This window comes from Achroia grisella, unplaced genomic scaffold (genome assembly GCF_030625045.1).
Source record: "Achroia grisella isolate CSIRO2021 unplaced genomic scaffold, CSIRO_AGI_Agris_v1 utg146, whole genome shotgun sequence".
Classification (NCBI taxonomy): domain Eukaryota; kingdom Metazoa; phylum Arthropoda; class Insecta; order Lepidoptera; family Pyralidae; genus Achroia; species Achroia grisella.
This window is the reverse complement of record NW_026712636.1, coordinates 279078-306267: the sequence shown is the minus strand read 5'-3', so window position 1 is coordinate 306267 and position 27190 is coordinate 279078. Positions and strand designations below refer to the sequence as shown.

The 27190-nt window shown below is 31.1% G+C and overlaps 1 protein-coding gene across 1 annotated transcript in view; it reads left to right on the top strand.

The window, feature by feature from the left end:
* LOC131855610 (uncharacterized) overlaps positions 1-27190 on the top strand; it is a 79370-nt gene that overhangs the window by 49998 nt on the left and 2182 nt on the right. Inside the window, exons 7-15 of the mRNA XM_059206896.1 lie at positions 1999-2260; positions 14365-14545; positions 22355-22499; positions 23250-23507; positions 24072-24201; positions 24376-24539; positions 24887-25118; positions 25721-25882; positions 26498-26649. Of these exons, the coding sequence (XP_059062879.1) occupies positions 1999-2260; positions 14365-14545; positions 22355-22499; positions 23250-23507; positions 24072-24201; positions 24376-24539; positions 24887-25118; positions 25721-25882; positions 26498-26649 (1686 nt within the window). The remainder of the gene's footprint in view (positions 1-1998; positions 2261-14364; positions 14546-22354; positions 22500-23249; positions 23508-24071; positions 24202-24375; positions 24540-24886; positions 25119-25720; positions 25883-26497; positions 26650-27190) is intronic.

Here is a 27190-nt window from a genome sequence, read left to right as displayed (position 1 = left end):
ATTAGAGTTAATGTTAAATTTCCCGTCTCCATAATTAAATTGTACTCTTTAAAGTTTAAAGTTTTGTGGAAGAAAAATAAATAAACCCTATTACCAAAAACGTAAATTTAGATATATCTTTTAAGAAATTTATTATTATTATTTATTAATAATTTTTTAACCATTTGTTGTTAGAATGGTTCTTAAAGCCGTGAATAGAGATTGCATCACGACGAAGCACATTGGCTATGTTTCATCTCCAAACTTGTGAGCTCCCGGTTTCATCCGCCTAAAATTTATAGCCTATGTATTATTCTGATGTATAAGCTATATTATTATAAAGTTTCATTAAAATCAATTCAGAAGTGTTTGTGTGAAAATGTAAGAAACATCCATCCATCCACCTACACAGACAAACTTTCACGTTTATAATATTAGTAAGATAGCAGATGAAGTCGTGGGTAAAAGCTACTCTAAGTATATTGTGACACAGGGCGCCTCCCTGCTAATCCACCGCCAATACCACATGTCATAAAATGTCTGCCATTAAAATCTTCTAATCCCATATCTACCTGTAATGGTGAAACTGGGATTACAATAAATGTATATTGTTTATAATTTTCGGTATTATCTCGCAGCGCAGGAATTGTCGCAAGTAATCCGATTACGGTGACTTCGCATTGTGGGAATTAAAAATGAGATTTGCCGCCTTCTCGGCTCTGTAAAATAATAACGCCCAAATGCTTACATCGTCAAATATGAATCGCGAGACATTAGACGTGTGCTTTATGATTTTTCCTCTCATTTACGTACAACCCATTCGTTCTTTTATTCATATGATGGAGTTGTAATGGGCGATGTTGCTGACATCTCGCCTCGAATTGAGATTCACATAGGCAAACACGATTTCACATATTTTATTAGGAGAACATTGTTTATTTTTTAAGCAAATAACACATATCAAATGTATCCATCTCAGTTTTTATGCAGAAAACGCGGGAAATCAAATCATTAAATACAATTTAATAATTTATCAAGCCAAAACATTTAACAATTTAATAACAATTAAATCCAATCTATGTTTGTATGATATTTTTAAGAGAAAAAATTATTTTGATTTCATTTAGCAATTCAATTCAATTTCAATTTCAGGAATAAATATTTTTTATACTTGTTTAGTATATTGCCAATATATTTAGTTATCGGGTCCTAAAATAAATTTTATTTTTATTTTATTTCCACACTTTCAGCTATTTTTACAGGTCTTAGCCTATTACAGTAGTGTAGCAAAATATTATAAATAAAGTTTATTTACATATCTCAACGTTACAATTAGGTTGCACTAGCAGTGGTCACAAACTGACTGGAGCATCACGATTAAGTGTCGGTGAGAGCAGTTTTTCATCTACCGTCTCTATATTATCCAATACGAGAAATTATTAGTAAGACCCGATTAACTTTATTAATATTAATATTGTTCCATAGCTTCGGAATAGGATATAATTAGCATTTGAGACATGTTTTTATTACAAGTTTTATCGTATTACTACTTTTCAGCATATAAGACTTTTTTTACATAGCTAGAATAACAAACAAATCAATTGTCCACCTGATGGTATATAGCAACCGTTACCTATATACATGTACGGTACTACAGACATCGCATTAATATGTGATACTCACAATAACAATTATGTGTTCCCATTCCAGTGGATTAAGATGTCAGGCCTCCGTATCCAGTTATTTCACTGCCTTGTCTCACCAGTCAACCGAAATATCTAACAGGGGTATCTGCTTGAGGGCTGAAATAGGTGAAACAGACGTACCTAAAGTTTATAGTTTTTGTGTTAATTAATTATTATATTAAACTTGCGATATAATAAAAACGTATACTGTACCTACGCAAATAACTTGTACAAAGGCCACCTCAGTAAAAAACTCTATATTAAGTAGATACAACAAAACTAAAACAAGCAAGAGTTTTTATATATAGTAGTTTCTATATAGTATTTTTTTCAGATCGTCATAGAAGATCCGGTTCCCTGGACGAGGCTGCAGAGGATAGTAGCGACAACGGGGGTAGCACTCCGAAGAAAAAAACTGTCATTGAGGAACAATGGGAGAGATCTGGTGGCTTCGAACTCACCTCCGTTGAACAAGAGACTTACGAGAAGTACTTCTACGGAACTGAGCATTGGAACTATTTCACTAACGATGAAGACCTGGGCCCTGTTATATTGTCTATTAAACAAGAGACCCTTAATGCCAGAGATCAGTTCAGGTAAGTTGATAAAATATTGGAAATATAGAATAAATTCAGTGCGTGAGAGTTTCCACAGGTGGCGCAACTTTTTCCGAGTTCCCCGCCGTGTTGTTCATGTCAATGTTTGAAGATATATATATATATATATATATATATATACTACTCGTAGTTTCTATTAGGTATATTGTCAGCTTGTTTATTTTAAGCTGCATTATAGACATTTGAAAAACAAATATTACATATTATATTTCAACGACTCAATACTAAATTGAGTACAAAAATGTTTAGTTAAATGTGTATGTTTTGATAGCTTTATATTTTTTTACTAAAAACTTTATACTTGTACTTAGACTTCATAAAGCGGCTGAAGGCCTGAAGGCCTCCTGCCTGATGAATACGACTTTAGTCTGAGGTCACCGTTACGGATTTGAACCTCGGCTTCAGCCATCATAATTTCAACCCCATTATAAAATTTGATATATTATATACTTATTTTAATAATATCTACTATATTATTATCTTACAGATACTACATTAAGTTTCAACTTAATCTAATGTTGACAACAAAATAAATTACTAATTTCAGAACAGTATACAACAACATTTAAGAAAAATAACTAATCTTCTCCGCTTATACATACAAATATAAATAGTAAAGAGAAAAATAAATCAATATTACATACGTAGCTATACTGTCATATGTTATGTCTATCTCCAGTAGACAAAATATTGGAATGCCAAAATTTAAATAGATCTCTTTCGCTTCCTCTATATCCATCAACCAATTCAAATTTGACTTTAGCCTTTTACTACACCTCGAAGTTATTTACCAGTTTTTCAGTATTTACCAAGTACTTCTAATTTGCTTAAAATTCTAATACCATATCTTATTGATTTTAATATTTATTTAACTGTGCAAGAGATACAATCGCTGACACATTTAGGTGTCTATAGATATTGACTTCCCTGGAATGTACCCAATCTCATCCTTACGACAGAGCAGTTTATAACGGAATTAAATTTATGGAATTTAATTAAATAGAATATTAAATTAACGGTACACTGACGTGCTTTATATTGCTGCCGAGGGGTTATGCAAAATATGAAATTCCTTTCAAGTTAAGGTAAAATAACAGTTTATTGTACAATAAAATAAAAATTCATAAGGCACAATTGAAGATGTCATTGTACTGGAAATAGCTAATTATATTGAGATTAATTAAGTATGGTATCAACATGGGATTACCTAAACTTTACACAAAAGGAATTATCAAAAGCGTAGCAATGTCGGAGATGGTATTTTGTAATATTCCATTGCGAACTGGGATGAATAACTTAAATTATTTGTAAAACGATAACATTGAAAGTTTATTAATGTTAACATTAAAATTGTTAATATTAACATTAAAATAAGAACAGCTTACCTAGTAACCTTGAATTTTCTTGCCTCTGGTAGCATTATACCAAGTATGACACGAAAATTAAATAGCAAATTGTAAACTGTGTTTTCGTTCACTAAATGATAATGGAATCTATAAAAAAAAAATTCAATAATATTACTAAGATTTAAATTGTTATTCTTATCATTTTAACCTTTACTTATCAATGTTCACATTGGACTTGGTGTGAGTTATTTTTGTACTTTATATCCCTAGTCATCACTTACAATATCCAGAGGATGAAAAGGAGTAGTGATCTACCTATTCTTTATATGAGAACAAATTCAGCTAAATATTAAGTATCTACTGAAAGGTTAGGTGTGTTTCCATATTGACCATGACCCTAAGACGGCATCGAACAAAGTTATGATCTGAGATTAATTATTAGTTACTTTGATAGTTTAATAGAGTTAGTTTTCCCAGCAACATTGATAGTCGTATCGTCACTTGGGCTAGTGATCTTCCTGTATCTTGTTTTAGCATTTCTTGAATTGAATGTAAGTTTTTTTAATACATATAACAAGTGGTTTATAAGTTTTTGGTCGACTAGATAGTGGCTAGCGTCGTCTTTCGTAAATACACACTACACTAATAATATCGTTGTTTTTGCTATTTTCGATCGAAATAAAACAATATAATATTGATTATTTTTTTATAAAACGTCCAAAACTTGTTAAATTTATAACATCATGCATACAGTTTCCATACCTAGAAATTAAAATGGTAAACAATGAATGCAGTTTAGCTATTTGAAAGTACATATATGTATAGTGTCTACCGAAATATAAGCATTGAAATCAGATACATAAGTAGAATAATAAATTGAAAAATATATTTATTGTATAATTTTAAAGCACTACATACAAAAACAATAAAAGTTGACGCCAGTGATGTGAATTAAATATTTTTGTTTATCTTTTTAACAGACTTCAAAAAGTCCATGCTTTTATCATTAACAATTCATGATAGGAATTATAAATTACTTTTTTTATATTAGGTTTTATGTATTACTATGTAATATTATATTATCTGTGGTATTACTTTGCTAATTCTGAACAGTTTTTGATGACCTTTTTACGATCGACCGGTTTTAATCCCTTCTGTTGGTAAATATTTTTTTCATAACTGGCATTGGTTTTTTGTGTAATCAGATCTTAATTATGTATTGTTAGCATCTACGTAGGTAGGATCGTTTAATGATAATGAGCAGATCCATGAACGATATGTTATTTCCCTCCATAGAAACAATATCTATTTCAATTTAGATATATTCAATATTTCTAATTACATAATAATTATCAAAATTAAATTGTGAAATATCTCAAAGTTAAATCTTGGTGGTGGAACAGAGAGTTAGTCAAGGGTGTAGCTTGAATTAAAAACGGCAAGGTATTGTTAAAGGGAGGGCTGTGGAATGTTTACAGGTGGTGTAATTGACTAGCCAGTAATAATGGGAGCGACCTCACAACCCTCTCGTAAACAACTGAATTCAATTAGCATAATGTAGTACAGAGTGTATGAAGATTATTTAGAACCACATTTCATTCGTATCGTAAATATTATTTTCGTGTAATAAATAAATAAATAAAACCCCAGAACAATCTACACAGCTCTATCTAGTGCCAAGATAAACAGACCTTGTGGTATAGGTACTAAACAACTGATGTAAATACTTATTTTTTTGTAGATACTTACATAATATACATAGACAACACCTGGATCGATACAAACAATCATATTCTTTAATACTATTGTTTGATTCGTGCGAGGAATCGTCCAGCAAACAACGTAGTAATTTTGTTGTATATTTTTGTGTGCAACCTGATATGATATTATTAATTAATAATTATTAATATGATATTATGAAGACTGACTAGTAAAGTATTGTACATGCATCTTCTTATATTTATATACCAATATCAAGTTTTTATTTTGGTATAATCCTATTAATCCACCAGGTTATTACGTATTTTGTCTTATTTCCTTTGTGCCACTAAAAACTCCGTAATATTTCAAAAATGGTATTATTTCTTTCTTGTATTTCGTATTACGGTTAATACAGTAATGATATAAAATAGATATATTACGAACATATTGAGATATATAATATTCTTTAATAATAAATATTATTAAATCTTATACACAAAGTCCTAAAACAGTTTGGAACAGTGATTATGCCGTGTGAGGTAAATCGTTAAGAACGGTTATAATAATAATAGTTGCGATGGATGGCACTGCTCTGCTCTTATATTGCTACCGATTTTAAAAACGTTTATAGTTCGTTTCATAGATATATTATAAATTTTATCAATTTGATTAGGCAGTGTAGTGGCAAATATAGAAATCGGAACGTTAGCCACATTTAGACGAGCTGGCATGTAACCGACTGTATTGTACCAATCTAAGCACTCACGTTTCATTTTGTTGGCATAGATAATCGAGTTTTTCATTTAAACTTATCTAGTATATTTAATATACTAGACTCTCTGATTTATACTTTGTATATGGTAAATACTAATTTTAGAGAATCAACAATCTTAATCCAACAGTTCGTATGACACTCACCACATGTTAGGCTTTCTTAACAAACATATACACTTAGATCAAACCAACTGTTCTACTAAACCCTTTGTCTGTGTATCAAATTTTACAAATTACTGAACAAACAAACACTTGGACTGCCTAGTAATAGTTACTAAAGTTTAGACTTATCTTTATATATAAATATATATACTCGTACTTATTCCATTTGCAACGACAACTATTTTTCTCGCCACTATGTTTGTACTTTGTATGGTGTATTTTTAATTTGTAATCGTATTCATAAGGCTCCGAGTAACATTATAAAATGTTATATGTAAATGTAATGATATCAATTCTTATTTCTCTGTATCGCCTCACAAGTGTATATAAAATGGTGTAATATACTTAACGTGATACCGTTTTGAACGGAACCGTCCAAAAAGAACCCACTTCCTGTTTTCGAAAAACGGACAATTATATGAAGAAGGGCCTACCGTTTACATCTTTTCAGAGTAATAAAAAAATAATTTGTTTTTTTTTAAGAATATATACTCTATGTTTTAGATATTCTCACTTAAAAATAATTATCCTTTTTTTCAAATAGTTAAGAGAAATTAAATTTAAATTAGGACTGATGTTCCATTTTAGTTAATACGTAAATATTCACGTCCCTTACCATCTACACTGCCCTGAGTCTCACTATAATATAAAGTCAAACCTCGTACTCATCATCTACCGCGACCTCATATCATACGCATTCCATGAAATCTATAGCAGTTTGTGCACTATGCCTTTAAAATAACAATGAGTTCTATTATGTTCACTACTTTTGCCCGCGATTTCGTGTGCGAGTATTTTTATAGAAGCCATTTTTTGGCGATAATCTTAAACAATAATTAATAAAGCATCTATACAACGCCATCTAATGTTTTATTAATTTATTAAATAGCTTAGCTTATTGAAAATATTGACGAAATTATTTTACACCCATGTGAAATAATTAAGATTGTGAATATATTTACTTCACTTTCATTAGCCTGTATGTTAACCAATATTTAATAACATTTTCTGTAAAAATTTCATAGTAATTGCTCCAGACATTTTCACATGAATCCTTATTATTTGAACTTACCACAAGTAAAGAAAGATAAATAAACAAACAGACAGTTTTTTCCTCGTTTTTACGATTTTGTTATAATATATATAAAAAGAAAAAGATAAAGGAGATGAGTAAAATGTGCTAAAAAGATTTTGTATTGAGTAGACATCTACCATATATCCAATAACTGTATCAGTATCTTCAAGAAAGAAAACTTATTCATATTTACACAACTACTAGTATTTATCAGAGCTTTGCTCGCTTAAACGAGTTATCGTCTCATTCCGTAGTTTCAGAAAATCCTTTGTGGATGCCAATATTAATGGAATCTATATCCGTTATTTGAAGGTTCTAGCTCCAGTGTTTTAGATTATCCATAGATATTTATTATTTTTCTTCCTTAGCCGGTAAATTTAGGATAAATTCTATAAAAATGAACAATACACGTACCTGTTCATCCCTAGAATTGACTTTCTGTATTTTATAGTACACTCATCAGTCCATTACAACAATTAGGTACTTCATCATAGTCTCAATTATCATAAAAAATAATTTATATAAATGCGATCTCTTGCTGTCAACTTTTAAATGCACAGTAATTCGAAATACTCATCATCATCTGCTTCTTCCATATTCCATTTATTTGGGGTCGACATAACATGTTTTTCTCTTCCATTCATTCCTGTTCGCAGTCATCTCATTATTCATTCAATTTAAAACACTATTCTTATAAATATATTTTTAGTTATTTAAACAAACAAGCTAACATGAGAGTCTCTGGTATATATGAATTTACCGCGGATATCACGACATCATGTGACACCCGTATTACTCTTGCATGGACAAACTGGAAGACGAAGATGGCTTGCATTGCCAAGAGTATGAAAATAATGTATTATCATTGTCATTTCTTACAAATCCTTACCTTATCCTTATCCTAACCTTATCACCGAAACATGGCTTACAAAATAGCGTAGCTGAAATAGGTGAAATAGAGGTATCCAAGCTAAAGACTGTACAGTCTTTCCCGATTAAAAATATTGCAAAGTAAATAATAAATTTATGTACGTCCAGCACAGCGTTCGGTCACATTCCTCTGTATATATAGGAATATAATAACTATTTAAGATTATTTGAGTATACTTTTAAATAGTTACAAAATATAAGGTAAAATATGGATATTTCGTTTTGTTCTCGGGAAAAATTCTTGAAAGCAAGGAATTTTGTTGTGAATTTCAGACAGAGCAGGCATTGAAGATTCTTTGTTCCAAAAGATCGTAGCAGGAATGTTAAAGGTAGAATTCATAGTATTGAACATGTGTACATAAAGTACGGGTATGTGAGTTGATTTTCAACTTTAGTAAGAAAATCTATATCTTACAGATGTTTATTAGATTAATAGCAATCATTCAGTAATATCTATTATAAGTATTTTTAAAGCGATTATTTTGTCAATTAAGTCACCAGAACGTCAGATACTAGATATAATATTTAACTTATTTATTATATGCACACACGCACATTAAAATTTATTTATAAGTTTAAAATTATAACACCTTAATTACTAAATTACAATACTTTAATTTTAATTTTAAATTAATAAAAATAATTTTAGTCTTAAGATTACAACTGAAAGCGTAATAAATATATAGAAAAACGTCCTATAGGGTCCTGAGTTTGAATAATGTACATTTACATTCAGTAGTAGAGTTTCTTTTTGACCTGGCAAAAAGTACGAACTACTACGTCCCTATATCTACGTCCTTACTTGATTTTGCTCTCAAACAGGGAACAAGTCTCACACGGCTGCGGTCGAGACTAAATTAACAAGAAATATACCGTCGTCGGCCATTTCCATTATTGTCTCACGGTCCCCTAATCCTCGTAAATCTCTATTCCTATGGGTATTGGGTTCTCTACTCTAGTTGTAATTCTGAGACCAATTCTAACATCGGCGCACAATTTACTATTCTCTAATTTCAATAGTTTAAACTTAGAGAAAGTTTACCGAAGTAGACTTTCTACAAAGTCGTTAACGTGAGTTTATTTTATTTTGAAATTTATAAATTCAGTCACAAAAGAATTGCCAACTATTATTAGATCTGTGAGTAGAGTAGATATTCCTCTGTTTCCACCATTTTAGTCTCTAAGCAGCTTGCTTTATTAACTGTGTTTCGACATCTTAGTCTTCCGGAGTAACAGCTCATGGAGTATCACGTGCGTTTAATGATAAAATGATGTCCGAAATGCTATTCATGTGTATAAGCGGTTGGCACCTACCATAAGGTTGGAAATCATCTTGATTACTAATCAAGTTACATAGAAAATCTTAAAACAATGTTACCTATGACTGATACCACTTTCCGTCAGACGGGCTGAAAACTTATACGCCAGTCCACTTGTTTAAAAAAATGTTACAGGCGAGCAGCCCTGAATATAAGAGTATTAAGCAACATAAGCTTCTTATCGACTGATAACGAGAGCAACGTATGCTAATTGACTTTTGTATCTATTACTGAAATAAATTATTTTGTTTGTTACGAGTTTTGATGAATAATACTTGAGTATATCAAGTATTATTCATCAAAACTCGTCTGTAAGAGGCCCAATTAGCGATAATACCGCCTCATTACATATCTTTCTTTTCTGTATTTTTTACTATTTTAATATACGTATGTATTAGAACTCATGTTATAATTTTATATGCTCACAATAAATACTAGTATTTTAAATTATAACTACATACAGAAATTTAAGTAAGAACGCTCCCAGATTATAGCGAAACTTGCGCGAAAAATGTTATCATTACAGTCACACATATAGTTTTAAAAAACTATTAATATTTACATTAATAGTTCTTTAAGAACAAATGTACATTTAATAATTAACATGATTAGATTCTACTAGATCGCCATCGGACTTCGAATGAATCGTTAACAACCTTGTAACAATAAGTATGGTCTAACATTAAAGCAGTTACTTTAAAAAATTAAATTAAATTAAAAAATTAATTAGATGACATATTAGTATTGATTTTTCTTATGAGTAAATCGTATCCGACGTTGACAAAATGGTGGTGTAGAGATTTCAAGTCAGTAAGTACGAATCCTAAGTAACGAATGGAAAGTATCCTAAGTACGAATAGGATAGACACCAAACCCTTTGTTAGCATTTAAATACACAGCTAAATGGGCAATTGGGCGTGTCAAGTGGTGCATTTACAATATCGGCACTTGATAATATGCCATCTGACTACCCCAACTGGGATAAGAGTCGAGACGGTACGTTGTTGTTATTAAAATTATTATTAATAATGATCACTCTATGAACGTGGTTAATGTTCGTTTCTCTCGTGTCTCTCAAATTTCTTATTTGAATGTTAAATTTCAATTAAAACAATTTTCTGCCATCATATTATTATATAACATACAGTATCCATCTATCATATTCAAACAACTCTCAACCTGGTTATAGAAAAGTTTCCTTTTACAAAGGAAATTAATTCCACATATGAGATCAAAATGGCATAACTTTGTTGTATTATACTAGTTGTTTCCTGCTGCATTGTTCGCGCGAAATTAGTTTCGTCGTTACAACAATAGAAAACTCTTTTCGAGCATTCATACTAATATGAATAACTAACTGCTTATCTGTTTGTTACATTTTTACGAATAAGTTGCTAAAAAGATCTTAAAGAAATTGGACGCGTATATTCTATGATTCTACAAGGGAGACGGACAAAAGCTATCATTTTTATAAAAAAATCAAACGAAGTCGCAGCTATCAGCTAGTTTTATATATGTTAATATTTGAATATATATTACCCAAGTGTAAGAATTCAAATAATAGAGTTCTAAATTTTATTTATGTAAGTTAATTGCAGTTTGCTTTCATTACAGTGCAAGTAATAACTTGATATTTTATTTACTAATAGTATAATAATAATAACAATTTCAGGACAATTCACAGAGCACCATCTAGACCCCAAGTTAAGCTAGCTAAGTTTGTGTTATAGTATACACTAGATAACTGACACAAATATATATTTTTTTCTTCGTAAATACAAAAGTATTAGACATAGAAAATACCCAGAGAGGAATCGAACCCACGACCATCAGAAGTAAGGCGGTGTGCTACACCACTAGACTACCGAAGTCGTCATAAAATACGCCATAATATGGCAGGGGTTAAAATACGAACAAACAAACAAATATTTATTTTTATATATTAATTTTAATAAGAAATTTTAATAAGGATTCGTACAACATAAAGTCATTACGCTTCAAATATCATACACTCATTGAGTTTGTCTGGTACGTGTTTTATATTAATGTAGCTTATATAAAATCCCCGACGCTTTAGAGTTTCTTAACATTAGAGATAATGAATAAATAATGTGACATGGGTGCTGGAGTGGATCCGTATCGTAGCTATTGATCTGGAACTTTGTAATTTCTTTGACAAAGATCAATGCATATTATGCGAGAGTAGGTAACTACCTACTCTTGTATAAAGATATATAAAAAGGCTAAAGATGAACACTATAATGTGACAATGTACGTCTTTTTTTCTAATTTTACATATATTAAAATATTAAAGACACGCGCACGACTCATCCGTTGCGTTCGAGGTCTGTTCGTATAATGCCTTTTTTTTGTCCGAACCACTGTTCATAAGCCGCCATCTTGTGCCCCGCTGCTGTCCAAAAACTGGAAGTGAGAACATAAAGAATAAAGATTTTAATATTATGTCAAAACAATTCGTTCATCTACAGACAGGTTACATCTTCATCATATATTTCACCTGTCACTCTTAAACTTACTTTTGTTTATCTATCTACCTACCCTTTTATCTACTTGGAAAAAAAGGTGGCGGTTGTCAATACGTCTGTATTTTTATATATGTTGTCTAGTACTTATTCCTAAGTAAATCGATTGTTAATTCTTCTTTTTTTAATATTTTTATGGTGCTTCTGACAAACAGTTTTTTAATAATACGATTGTTGTCTGTATTTTTCATGTCCTAAATACGCGTATAATTATTTAATTATTATTTTTTGGTAATGACTATTACAATATATTAATGTAAGTTCTATTAATATATTACTTTATATGTATCCGCGTATCCAACGATGCGAAAATAGTTGTACTCAAAACAAGGGAAACCGCTCACAGCTATCGTTCGGGTGTCGATCATTAACGTTGAGTGCGGTCATTCCTGTAGACCGATTCTGTAAGCATCACTTACGAATTCGAAAACGGAATCCGGAATTGGTATACTGTAAAACTCGATAGCGACAGCAGTGCCACACGCTCGAGAGCGAAATGGAGGTATAATAAGCACTAGTGATTTTCTTTTAGAAATATACATATAACTCAATAGCTTAATAAACTTTATATTTGCAATTGGATACGAGTGCCTTGAGTGAAGCGATGAGTGAAATGAGTTGATAAAACGCTAACGGAATATCATTCCTGAACTGACTGCCTGTATACAGAATGGAATTCTAACTTAACTATTAACACATCGGTACCGGTTGCTGTCATTAAGTAACAGTTCAGTAAACAGCGCAGATGATAAATTAACTATAACTATGCTACAAATTATTACCATTATTATTTAGTTATGTAATTACCCTGTCCTTTTATTTTATGCTGCCTTTTTAATGTAAAGAATGTGACAAAACATTAATATTAAAAATTTGTCAATCTAGATGAATGACTTAATAGTTTTTATAACTAAGATTTTATTATTTAACAACGATATCATTCTATGATTTAGTGATATTTTTTTTTATGTAACTTGAATTTAAAAGAAGCTGTTGATACGTCGGATAGAAAATACCCTATGACATAGATCATGGTAACACTCATGTATTACCATTTCGGAGTACTAAAATGGCATACTCTTTTCCTATAATTTCTCTACCTAATCGCATCCTACAACCGAAACACATTATGTGGTGGCAAAGTGCATGTATGTAATAAAAATTACTTACGTCGATTATATCCAGTTGTTAGATCTCAGTTAAAATATGTTTAGTTTATTGTAATAATTAAATAAATAATATAAATTACAAGGCATCTGTGTTACACATCATAAATACATATATCACACACATTTTACAGCAAACGAATTGGCAAAAGAAATAGGCGAAGAAGAGGTACCCATGTAGTTGACTTACATACATGTAGGAATCAACCTCGTCGGAACAACAAACAAACATTAAGTAACATTCATTTTTGGACTATATGTTTTATTTTCCATTACTAGTTACAGCACAAAATATCTATAATATATAAATCATGTATCGGGCTATATCTATTACTAATGTATATTACTACTAATCTATATAAAATAATAGATACTTCAAGTAACATTCCAATGGTAGTTTCAATTTGTTTCTAGCGACAAAATAGTTATAAAGCTTCTTTGTAAGCTTACGCAAGTATAAAATCGAAATACCACAAATATGCCTCCAAATACCTTATAGTATTACAGCCTTTACAGCTGAGATACATTCAGTTTAAATTCTAAATATCATATTACTCTGATCTGTCATAAGAGAACTGACAACGAAGACAATGGCAGAATTTAATTAAAAAGCCGGATATTCCAATTTTCTCAATGGTATAATGCCACTCAAAAGGCTTCATTGTTAATATTGGATGTTTGAATTGTAATTACATTTGGTACATAAGTTTAGACAACCTTTTTCATTAATATTATATTGTTTTCTACTGTATTTTATTCTGACTGCGTCTACAGTGTTCTTATATAAAATAGATAAGTGCAGCAAGCGACGATGGAATTAGAATAGATATGCAAGAGACGTGATAAAAATGTTAGTGCTAATTCTCGTACATGTGTATGTGAATAAAATGAATACTGTTTTCAACCAAGTTCAAAAATGTGTAGATTCTCAATTCAACTATATATAATAGATATATTATCTATTATTTTAAATTTTAAATGATTCTTAAGAGATTTTTTTTATATGCTTTTTATTTGACGTTTTATTTGCCGGAAAACAAGATCTTAATACTTTTTTCCTGTTACAGAATCCTGGTCCGAGCTATCAGCTATACGGTACATGGCCTGATACCAGCTTCGTGTGTATTCGCCGACCGATACAATCGTGAGGAAGTCGTTAGATCACTAGGCAAAGAGGTGAACATCAACCCGCCATTAATGTTGGGCCAGCTACCTGATACACCTGAAGAACTGCTAAAACTTGACCAGGTACGTAATACTTGTTTATATTATTGTTCAAACATATTTCTTCATATTAAAATTAGGAGTAAATAGTAAAAGAAAAGCAAGACAAGATTTACGGATAAAAGGACCATATTTTTTAATATAAAAAGTAATAGACAAGAGGTAAATAAACGTAGCTCATATAAAAAAGATCCGTCGTGCACAGAATCTGAATTAAAACTAGGTACATTCGTGTTACTCAAATAGCACTTTGCATCGCAAGCAAATTAGCAGTAAAAATCTTCTCCTTTTCACAGCGATTGTTTTTTGAGTTTCCAATTAGGAATATACGACACGCCGCTTACATTCTTGAAACATTAATGAGTTCTGTTAGTCGCTTCGCGGGGTACTCCGTTTGACTCCCACTGTGTGGGGAGGCTATACCTCTCCTTGTCTCTCATAGCCCCACTAATCACGGTAATGGACTAATGACAAGTTGGATACCGAACTACTCCCACACAAAACTTCGTTCTTCACAAAATCACAAAGTAATGAGAATGAATTATAACATTAGTTAATGGACACCGAGTCGTGATATTATTAACTTTTACCTCATCTTCCACTTCAGATGGATAACTTAGAAACAACACACGAAAATTATCTAACTTTGAGGTAAGATAATTTTCATTTCCAGTGAGTTTCACTTTGTAACAAGATGATATCTGTACCTACCTATCAAAACTTTTTAGCCACTTTATAAAATGTAAAAATTTTGAATAATGCGTCGTTTCTTTTACCAATCTATGTACTGTGCATTTTTTTTAATCATCTTGATAATATTATGCTTTCACGTAGAATTTGTAATATATGTAAATTACTGTAATATGTATAAAAATAAATAAAGAAATTGCACATTTAAACAGACTTAGTTTACACATAAGTATATATTGCAGTCTTCAAGGTGAATCAAGAGTCTATTCTCTCTTATACTGAGTTCAAGCAGGCGAAAGTGAAAAAATCATATGTGAACAAAACCAGTAAACAATTCCATTCGTGAAAAACCATTTTTAAAAATATTTTGCCGACTGTTCTATACTATATTAAAATGTATGTAAAAATAATTGTTAATGGGAAATGAACAAATCTAAAAACCGCTAATAGTTCACTGAATCGCACTTTAGCTCAGGCTGGAAAATGAATTTTTAATGCGCGCACTAAAACGTTTCAGAGTTCCCGACATACGTTTCACTCTTCCAGGCAAATTCGTGCGATCCAGTACGCTGTCAATTTTCATTAGCCACGGGTATATAGAAGCACGATATTAAGTCAGAACGTAGCAGTTCCCTTTACATTTGGGATTTACTGAAATGTCGGTTTACATGAATACAGTGAGCTTGCATCTAAAAATAAATACCTTTACTGTTGACTACAATTGTTTTCGAGATAATGTAAAAAACAAATTGTTTTATGAAATAAAGTCCGTCTGTATATAATTCGTTTTTAGAGTTTCATTAGTTGGTGGACTAAAATAAAGTCTTTTTATTTTCATCATGTCTATTTTTCTGAAGTCGTTTTATTATTCAACGCTATGCTAGTTGTGCAGCTTAAATCTTATATCGTTATGATAGACATCTCTACATACATTACCATATAGTAAACTCTAAGAAAACTGTATACATTTCAAAGGAAATCGTATACTGTTAAAAAGGTTTTCATTAATAAGGGTTTATTATACATTTGAAACACTTAACTTTGAAACTAACGAAGTGTAAAGGAAACAAGACGGTTAGAGGAAACTCTAACAAATAAACTGTATATTTCATTCAATCCATTTCGCTTCAAAGAACTCCAACACAGACACTTTCCCAGATTGAAAACCAAATATAACATTTTCCGGTACTTACTCGCAATAACATCATATGACAAGTAACATGCACAATAGTAATTCGTTGTGACTCGAATGATTTGACAAAAAAAAATGGACCACTATTTCGGCTTTAGTTTTGTTCAATATTATTTATGGATGAAAACCTGTCAGATTTCGTTAGTATTATAATTTATCCATTATTGAGTAAAAGAGTTTTATGTAGCATATTCTAAAATGTGATCTCTTTCTACTGACCTGCATAAATATATAAAAAAATGCCATAGAATATAGAAAGGCCTACTTTTTATTCGAATAAGTAATGATTTAATTTCTACTAGAGAGACTCGCCTCGGTTTTGCTGCAATTATAATATCAATCACTGTGATAATGGATAAAAATCGAAATAAAATCAGTTTTTGAGATTATCACAAAAACACAGACTAGGTGGCCGTTTTTAGTTCCTAGCACATATAGATTGTTGTTTGATATTAAAATTCTTTAATAAAAAATATTTAATAGTTAAATAAATTAATAATGAGTTTGTTATAACATAAGTAATTAAAAATTCACGTTTCGAGATACCGATTCTATAACGCCTACTGAGCATCCATACGCGGTGTCGTCTGCTGAGCACATACACAATTACGAATACCAACCGACACAGATACTTAGAAGACCCAATTATGAGAAAATATAGGAATTTCATTAATGATGGAAAATTAACTTAATTTATTTTTGTTAGTCGTTACGAATATTGATTGCAAACGGACCTTAAATAGAAAACTTATCTTATTAACTGACTCCTACTACTTATACTTAATTAAGCCCGCAAGTATTAAACACGACGGATTTTGATACTTGAACCTTGACTGTGGGTCCCTTTCAGCATTATGAAGGGAGAACACGATCCCACTCCGAAATCCATTTGCAAAGATTCATATTTCCATCCCGTCGTGTTGCGGCACTTACCCAACTCGGCTTATCACCCTATTCTTCCATTCTTCGACCCTTGTGAAAAGTTTGTGATGCGAGTAAATGCATTACGTCAAAAAACAGCATAAAACAGGAGTGTTTTAAGCAAATATTTTGAACTAGCGCTATTCATCGGTTTTGGCGGTCCATGTTTTAGATACCAAGAACAATAATTTAATTCGTACGTTTGGATATCTCCAAAATACCAAAAAAACAGCTTTTAGGTTTCCAGATAACTAGACCACATGTTTTCAACAATGTGTTGACAAGTGTTTCTTTTTTTAATTTAGATCACAATGACTCATGTTCTACGTTTGGGGTAACATTCAAGATTAATTTCAGATTTGTAATCAATATTAATTATCCTTATTTGTTCTATTACGTACGGTAATTATTTTTACTACTTCCTTTTCCCTGACAGAAATGTATTCTGTACAGTGTCAAGAGTTACCTGAGATACAGTATTGATTCAATATAGTAATATATATTCATATAAATGTACCCCGACTCTGCACTGCATGTCCATTGTTCGTGAGTGAATGTAATATATATCTCGGTATCCACGTAGTGAGTGTATTCAACCCAACTCAAATTGAGACAGGCAAGGTTGTATTATTCTCATAATATTATCCACTGTCTCGTATTTATCTGTTAACTTCAAAATGAAGAAAACATTTATTTCTGTTACATATGTAAATTATATGAAGTGAAATTACTCTAAAAATATTACACTATTATTTAAATTTGTTTAACTTATAGAATGTTACCAATATTACCAACGTGTGAGTAGGGCTATGTTTCATATAGGTAAAAGTATTTGAAAATATATTAAAAATATGTTAAAAAGTTGCGATGTAGAGTTACTACTCTACACCACTACTTTACTCTACTTTTTACTGACATCTTTGTATTATACCATATTATTATACTTAGAATTATACCAGTGTCATAGGTTACTTATAATTTTTTTTTCTGTCTTATTCATGAACACGCCAAATATCTTACGAATACACATATGTCTTATTTGAACTGTTATTCCTTTTCTTACACACTATTTTGTCCATTTCAAGAAAGGAGATAGGACAGTGGCGTTATTAAAATTGATTTGAAAAATGTTGTAGTTAATATGAGAAATGGATTTAAACGTAATATTAGTCTAGAGAAAATATTTAATTTATACTGCAAACTATGTAACTGAAAATTTAAATTAAATCTGTTTCATAGTGTAAATATTGTTGTATGCGGAGCAATCATCTATAGTAATTTTCAAACATCAGATCAATATAATAATTTGAAACATTTTACACAAAACCAGCGATATTGGATTCCATCTATAGTTTCCAAGTTCTGCTCTGTTCGACCTTCGATATATATAGAACTATCTAGTCATTTTCAATGTTTTAGCAAATAAATGAAGGTGCGCTCTATTATTTGTCTGTTTAATGAAAATAGCAACCAAATTCCATAAGCGATATTAACCGTAATGATCCTTATTCTTATGTAGCAGGCAGTATACAGTTTACAGTATTTTATCATACTTTAAGATAATGCACACGAACGTTTAATATATTTAACTTAGGTCGCATATTATACTTGTAAAAGAAAATATAGAAGACGCGTAACCGGAAACCAATTACGAAACAAAGAATACATAGAAAGGACATAGAACTACGTACAGATATAAAACATATTACTGGGTCACCGAAAGATACGTACGTACAGTACTTTATGTCTCTTTTATTAGCAGGAGGCCCATAAACTGACTTCTCATCAGGCCAAATGTCAGTCTACTGTTATTTTGTTTTCCAACTAACTCGCTAACCAAGTTACTGAGCCTATAACTGAATAAATAATCTACATTATTCCCATTTTTTTATGAAATTGAAATGGCGAATGATAACGCTAATATATAAGACTAATTTACAGAAAGTTTGCATTATAGAATTCGCTAGTGGCATTTCTCATATATCGCTTTTCCTGAGAACTATATTATTTTATACCTCCTTGTAATGTGTCTCACATATTTGATCGATCGTATTCAAAGACATGACATCTTAGTCTTCTAGAATGCAAACGAATGATGTCATTGTCACATGATAACGTGAAGTCGGTGCTGCTGTTCATGTATATGATAGAGGCAATGGTTGCCATTTACCAAGCATTTTGCAAGTAGGTCATTAGCTTGTTTGCTATTACAGTTACGTAAAATAAACAAGCTACATAGTGACAAAATTAGGTGATACACAGATACCCATGAAGACGACTTAATACAAACTGTCCCTTAGGACCTGAGGACTAGAACAGAAAAAATAATTATCTAGCTACAATGAAGATAGCTTCTGTCTAGCGGCTAAGCACACCGCTTTCTTTTAGTCACGATAGTCACGGGTTCGATTCCGGACATGGTACAAACATTTATATTCAAGAGTATTATTTCTGTATCGCTCTAGATGCTTTCTAAGGATATATGTATTTACAAAAAGCGCTGTATTTGAAGATTTCTATTAGTTGTTTAGTTATGGGTATAACATAAGCTCTATTCAGCTTGATACTAGATGGCGTTGTGTGACTTATCCGGGGTTGTTATTATTATAATGAACAACAATTTCATTCTTGAAATAGCTCGTCACCTGTCTAACTTAAGAGGATTACTGACACGACATTCCACTTTGCCAATTTAATTCCGCGGCCGCGCTGTCATATTCAATATACCAGTACACTCATACTGTGTATCTATTTCCGGAAACTATATTGTGGACTATCGACCCGCCGGTAGAGTTATCTAATTTTAGTTAAATTGTATATATACTTCATGTTACTCAATGTTAAGCTGGTTATAAATATATATATATATATATTCAAGTGTAAAGTCTATATTATTTTCTCTTTATGATTTTAGTCTTAATACCCATTTACTTTAAACTTTTGGGGGTTCGCTCTATCTCCCCACGGTGACCAACCGTATTGGGGATTGTTTGTTGTTGTTGAATAATACACATTTATATTCATTAAATAATAAGTATGTTAAATATATTAATAGGATTGTACACATTGAATATACACATTGTTTTATATTTAATTACGTCTAAATATACTAGAAAAACTTATAAACCATGTTTAGTTTGAAACTAAATTACACGGTGTAAAATAACCACAGTTTATTTTATTTATATAACTTCAATGCACAAAATACCAAGGTAAAAGTACATATGGCGAACTTAACGCCTTATGGCATTTTCTACCAGTCCACCACAGGTTGTGCAGAGAAATAGTAGGCGGTGCAAATGTAATCATAAATGGTCATAAATAATATATATTTACTAAAATTTAGTACATGTAAACATACATATACAAAAACATACCATATATATAAAGCTATATATAAATATGAATAAAATACATACCTAAATATACTATATACATATCATATAACATTCTTAAGAGTCTGACAATGAAATAGCAACAGCAGATAGAACGTAACAAAAAAAAACACACAAATTCTGGCAACTATAATATAATACTATAACGTAGAAAAGATGTACAAATAAATAAATATTGAGTCACGCAAAAATAAAAAAAAAATCTATTCTACATAATAGAAAACTTACATGCTGGAATAGTATTTCCGCAATTTACGCTTTAAAGAATTAATTTATATGTCCATTTATTTTAATTATTCCGGAAGTTAAACTTGTAGGCTACAAGTAACAGAAAGGTTCAATAAATAATTATGTTCTTTGTATGATAACGAACAAATCCGCCTCCCCATAACAGCAAATATAATGGGTAAGGGACTAGAGAATGTGACGTATAATCCCATAATGTTTTGTACCTTAATAGGGAGTTCCAATTACGAAATATGAAACATTGGTTCTGTACGTTATTGTACCAACGAATATGGTATTACAAATAACTACAAATAAATTCTTCGTTCTTATATTCTTGCAGGATCAATAGGCAAAACAGAATTATAAATAACATTATAAATAACAAAGATATATACATAGTATAATAATATATATGAATAGTTTAAATATTAAAATGTAGGTATGTGGTATAATTATTGTAAAGTCAGATTACGTAAGGTAAAAACTAAGCTTTAATATTTAGGAATAAAAATATTAAAAACAAAATTCTAAATACATAAATTTTAGATAAATTTATTAACGACTGTAGTAAATGTATATTAGGCTATCCAATATTTTATACCTTTAGGCGATGAATTTTCAGAAAGACTGAAGCACCTGATGCTTTGATTAATTTCTCAATTTTAACTAATGACGGGAACTTCCGTATGAAATTCCAACCCTTATTTAGACCTTTAAGAGGGGCTCAATAAACCCAAAAGAGTAGAGTGCGGGTAAACAACTGCATGTTTATGAATAACGAATGTATCTAATATTAAATATTTACTCTTCTTTTTGAAGTGCATTCAAAGTAAAGAAACCTGTTTTTGGCATTTAATATTTATCAATGTAAGTAAGGGAGAAATAAATAACCTGGACAATTTACACAGCGCCATCTAGTCACACGGTAAGCAGAGCTTCTGTTATGGGTACTAGGCAATAACAATTAACTAACACCCAGACCGATACAAACAATCATAATCATTAATTCAAATATTTCCATCGTGCGAGAAATCGAACCGGCAACCATCGGAAGTAAAGCGGTGTGCTAAACTGCTAGACCACCGAGGCAGTCAATGTTTAATTAGTTTAAATTTTTGATTTGATTGTCAATAAATCTGACGGTCTAGCCAATGGAATGTGGTAACTGTACTTAAATTGGTGTCAATAAAATATTTTATTATTATTTACTGTGGCCTAGGTTTATACATGAGCAGCAACATGGCCATCTCGTAAATTTGATATGACGGTGGTACATGCTGTATCATTTCTTGGAATTAAGATGGTACGCTTTTGTACCTAGTAATTAAATCATTATGGATATGTAAAAATAGATAAAAAATATTATAATGATTGGACCACAATCTTAGTGACACATTTATTTTGCAGGTGTTCATAAAATCAGAATTAAAAGTCGGAGTCATCTACGTCAAGGAGAGTCAGTACACAGAAGAAGAAATTCTGGACAATAATGAGAACTCACCGATGTTCGATGAATTTCTACAAGTGTTAGGGGATAAAGTTCGACTTAAAGGTAAAGCGTTATTTCTTACACAAAATAATTGTTATTTTTAATCCAATTTGTAACTAGCTGTATTCCATGTCGTTCTTCACGTGACTTCGGGTAAAAAGTGTAGGTACTTTGTGTTAATCTAAAATATTATCTATCGAATGGATCCTGTCGTTTTGTCAAGAAAAAATAACAAACGTATGTCCTTAAAGAATCGCATTTATGATATTACTAGGTATGCCCACGGTTTCACTCGCATGAAATTTATAGCCTATATTCGTTATATTTGTTCTAATGTATAAGCTATAATTATATAATTACTGTAAAGTTTCATTAATATTCTTTCAGTAGTTTTCGCTTAAAAGAGTAACAAACATCCATCTATCCATCTATCCCTCCATACTCATAAACTTTCACGTTTATAATATTAGTACGATTATTAATCAACATATTTTATTATGCCATTTTAATACTAGTATTAAAATATTTAGTACCCACTTTTTTAAACTCAAAAAGGTTAATACATCATTTTAATATTTAGCTATTTCTCGTAAACATAATCAATCGACTGAATATTTTATTGAGATGCTTAATCTCTTTGCCATACTAAGCAGGCAATTTATATAATTAAAGCCAATAACAAGAAATGCGAAATTGACGGAAATTTATATAAGGATTCAAGAAATTAAATTAGCATCGTAAATGAAATCAAACGTTACCTACACCAACATAAATATTAATACGTATCGTAAATTAAATTATGTATCATTACAGGTTTCGATAAATACAAAGGAGGTCTCGACACGGTACATGATCTGACAGGTCTCTATTCAGTATATACCAATTGGAGAGGTATAGAGATCATGTTTCACGTATCAACACTCTTGCCTTATGAAAGACATGATCCACAAAAGCTACAGAGGAAACGACATATAGGGAACGATATAGTGTGCGTGGTGTTTTTAGAAGCTGATAATACCGCATTCTCTCCAGCCTGTATCAAAAGCCATTTTTTACATACATTTATATTAGGTAAGTCAAAAATTACTCGTTGATTATTGTTATGATTTTTTGACTGACATAAAGTCTTAGCCTATATTTGAGCGCGTCGTAGCGAAATAGGAAACTTATACCGTTTACAATTTCGACTTAAATACTTAATTGGTCGATATTTCGCTCTAACTTATCGACGATTGTTCTTATGTCATTATTTCTTAGTTATCTACTTTTTACAGCGTCCTTGTAGAGTCGTTACTACTCAGACTTACGCTAAAAAGACATGTGTTCAAATCTGGCCGAGACCAAAGAGATTTGTGTGTCCATTTATATTATACCATATACCATAAGAAGCATACCTAAAATAAGTAATCAATCCGAAATATGGCTGCCCTTGTCACGATAAATTCAAATATAGCCAGCGAAATATGGTCATATCAAATGTTGCCTTTACTATAAGTTCTCATTGCTTCATCTGGGATGATCACAGTCATGATTTATGTGATTTAACTATTGATACTGTGGTTATTAATGATAGTTTATAAAATGAATATATATACCTATAGATATTTTAAATTACTTTTTAATATTCATTTACAGTTAGGGTATCGGCTAAAATAAAACGAAGACCAACTAGGTACGAGGTGTCGGTTGTCACGCGAGATGAAGTTGGTGCCTACAAGCCCTATTTATGGGAGCAAAGTGTTTTTGACAAAGGACCCATGTTCAGGTAAGTAATTAATATAAAATAATTACCAGTGTGTTCACTAAAGCATGGAGGTTCGACATTACATGCCATAAAAAAAATGTAATACCATTTAATTGTAGAAAAAGTGGCACACGCAATTTATACTTTCTAATATTTTATAAGTTTTAAAACATTAGAATATTTATATTTTTTTAGAGAATGGCTTCTTACCAAGATAGTTAATGGAGAGAGAGCTTCGTATTCAGCGCCTAAATTTGCTAGAATGCAGGAAAGAACCCGCAGTCAAATGCTAGAAGATATAGTGGCCAATTTACAAAACCATGCCGAAACGGGACAGATACCCAAGCCCTACAGAAGAGGTATTATATTATTCTTCTATAGCAAAGTAACAAAATGTAATTACCGAAATCTCTGGCACTCTAGCCAACGATAGACATTTCACACAACGCCATCTAGTCCGAAACTCAGCAGAACTTCTATTAAGGATACTAAACAAATGATATAAATAAGTTTTTTTTGTAAATACATACTTAATAATCGGTACACAACTTACAACTCATGCTTGTAGACGGGAAAAAGTGCGATCGAAATATTCACGCGAAAGACTTTTAGCGAAGTCCAAGCCTTGGTGAAAGATATTGAAACGCATCCAAGATTTACAGTCGTTTCTTTTTTGTCATGTCTAAAATGCTAACATTTGTATCAGGTTCATGGCGTCCAATAGGCCACATGCGACCATCGTCCCCTCTGTTGGACTCTGTTAGAGATCAGTTCGAGGACTACGACCAACTTGCTAAAGACTTTACGCGTGTTTTCTTAAATAACGAGCCAAATGCAGCGCAAAACGCACAAATGTTCGACGTTGTGTTCCTAGTAGGACAGTCTAAACAGAAGACTAAGTTCATTGGAGTACGAGCGATATTAGGCGTAAGAAGCAGGTAATATCTTGATATTGTTATGATAATTTGTTTGGATGACTTTATAAGATGACCGGAGTTTCTTCTTTACTGACCTGATTAAGGAATATTAAAATAAAAAAATAATTAAATATACTCCTACTTTAAATTACTTTATCTTTTCTTTGCTTCGATCTTCGTAACTAATACACAATAAAAATGAGTGCGTCAATTTTGTACTTATGATGAAAACAAAATGTAACAGTTTTTAACTTGTCCTTTTAAGAAACTTGTAATTAAAACGAGGTTGTCAATGTAACTTTAAGTTAATTAGGTTTGAAAAGTTTTATTTTACAAATTTAATTATTTTAAGAAGCGTCCTCTTTGTGTAAAAGTGTTTAAGCCCTTGAATTCGAATATAGCAACTAGCTTGTTTAGAATATATAACAACACTTTCAAGAAGTTGTATTATAATGCCTTTAACTACATATTTGACTCTTTTATATATCATATCTTATACATATCCTATTTAGAAGATTCATTATTTATAAATTTTTTCCCCTTTAGGCATTTTAAGCATACGTATGTAAAACCGAATTTTGTAAATCCTCTATTTTAAAATAAATTACATAAATTTATTTCAGAGTGTTTCAAGAAATGTTGTACGGCATTCAGACTGGGTTTGGATCACCACAAGTACCAGTAGCCGAGCTGCTAGCGCGGCCAGCACCCACTCTCCTTTCCCCCACACCTGCAAGACAAAAGAGCAGCAACTTTCTACAAGTCCCCGACATCGAGTCTCCAAGGTTATTATTTATGATAGCTTCTTCTGTTGTCCATTTTACAATTTTCTATTTAAATGTCCTTTTTAAGCTTGCTCTAGTTTTACTTACATATAAACCGAAAAGCAACCATTAACATTAAAATTATAAAGCTTTAGTCACAACTAAAGCTTTATAATTTTAATGTTCCCTGACCGTCAGAGTTCTTTATTGACAAACTCTGATCTTCTTATATTTAGATTGAGTTGTGCAATAAATTATTATTATTCAATATATAATATCTGGGCGCCTGGTAGAATGGAAAGCAAATGTATAGTTTCAATATACGTATTTTTTAATGTCGAATATTAAAAATTTTAAATAAATATTCCTGTAAAAAAAACTTGGATTGACCAACATTATCAATTAGGGTCAAAAATTGTTTACGTCCTGTTCTCAAACCTACTGAATATACAAACAAAATTCCATAGAAATTAGTCAAGCCATTTGGGACGAACTTTTAGTTACATATATTAGATTACACAACTTTAATTGCTACGTTACCCTAGGTGATTCTTCAATACATTGGTTTAAAATTTCAATTACTTCTTACATCTCTCTGATTGACTTAAATACATTTCATTACATATTACTTTTCAGACCTAAAAGCGTGCCTAGTTCGCCGATGGTCAAACGCGCTTTCTCCCGACTCGGCACGTTAACGGCGGGCTGGGGTCGCTCTATACGTAAACAACACTCGCAGCTCAACGCTGATGACAAGAAGAAATGGGCCAGCTCACAAGACTGTTCTAGTGAGTTGATGAGAATTAGAGATATACACCTGTATATTTACATAAATCAATTTCAACTTATCCTTGTTAATGTATAGTACATTTACTTAAACAACATTTATTTAAAAGAGCAACACGCAAGTTTCTTGCTCATTCTTTTTGTGATGAATGTGCGTTCCGTTTGTGTGGTAGAATATAAAAATATGACTATTGAAAAGTGCTATTATTAAGTATATTTGAATAAAGATTATTTCTCTCTCTCAAAAAAATTGGTGTATAAAAAGTGTTGTTACTAAATAAAATTACAAAATTACTATTATTCTCTAAGAATTCTTGGAAGACTTCATTGTAAATAAACGTAGACAAATCATACAGCACGTTCTGGTCCTAATCTAATCACTGCTTGTGTTATGGGTTCTAGACAATTGATACAAATATTTCAGTAACATTTTCTGTAGATTCATAAATAATATACATAGAAATCATTCAAAACTCATGACTACAAATGTTTATAACGGACAGGGAATCTAACGCGTGATCATCGGAAGGCGGTATGCTAAAT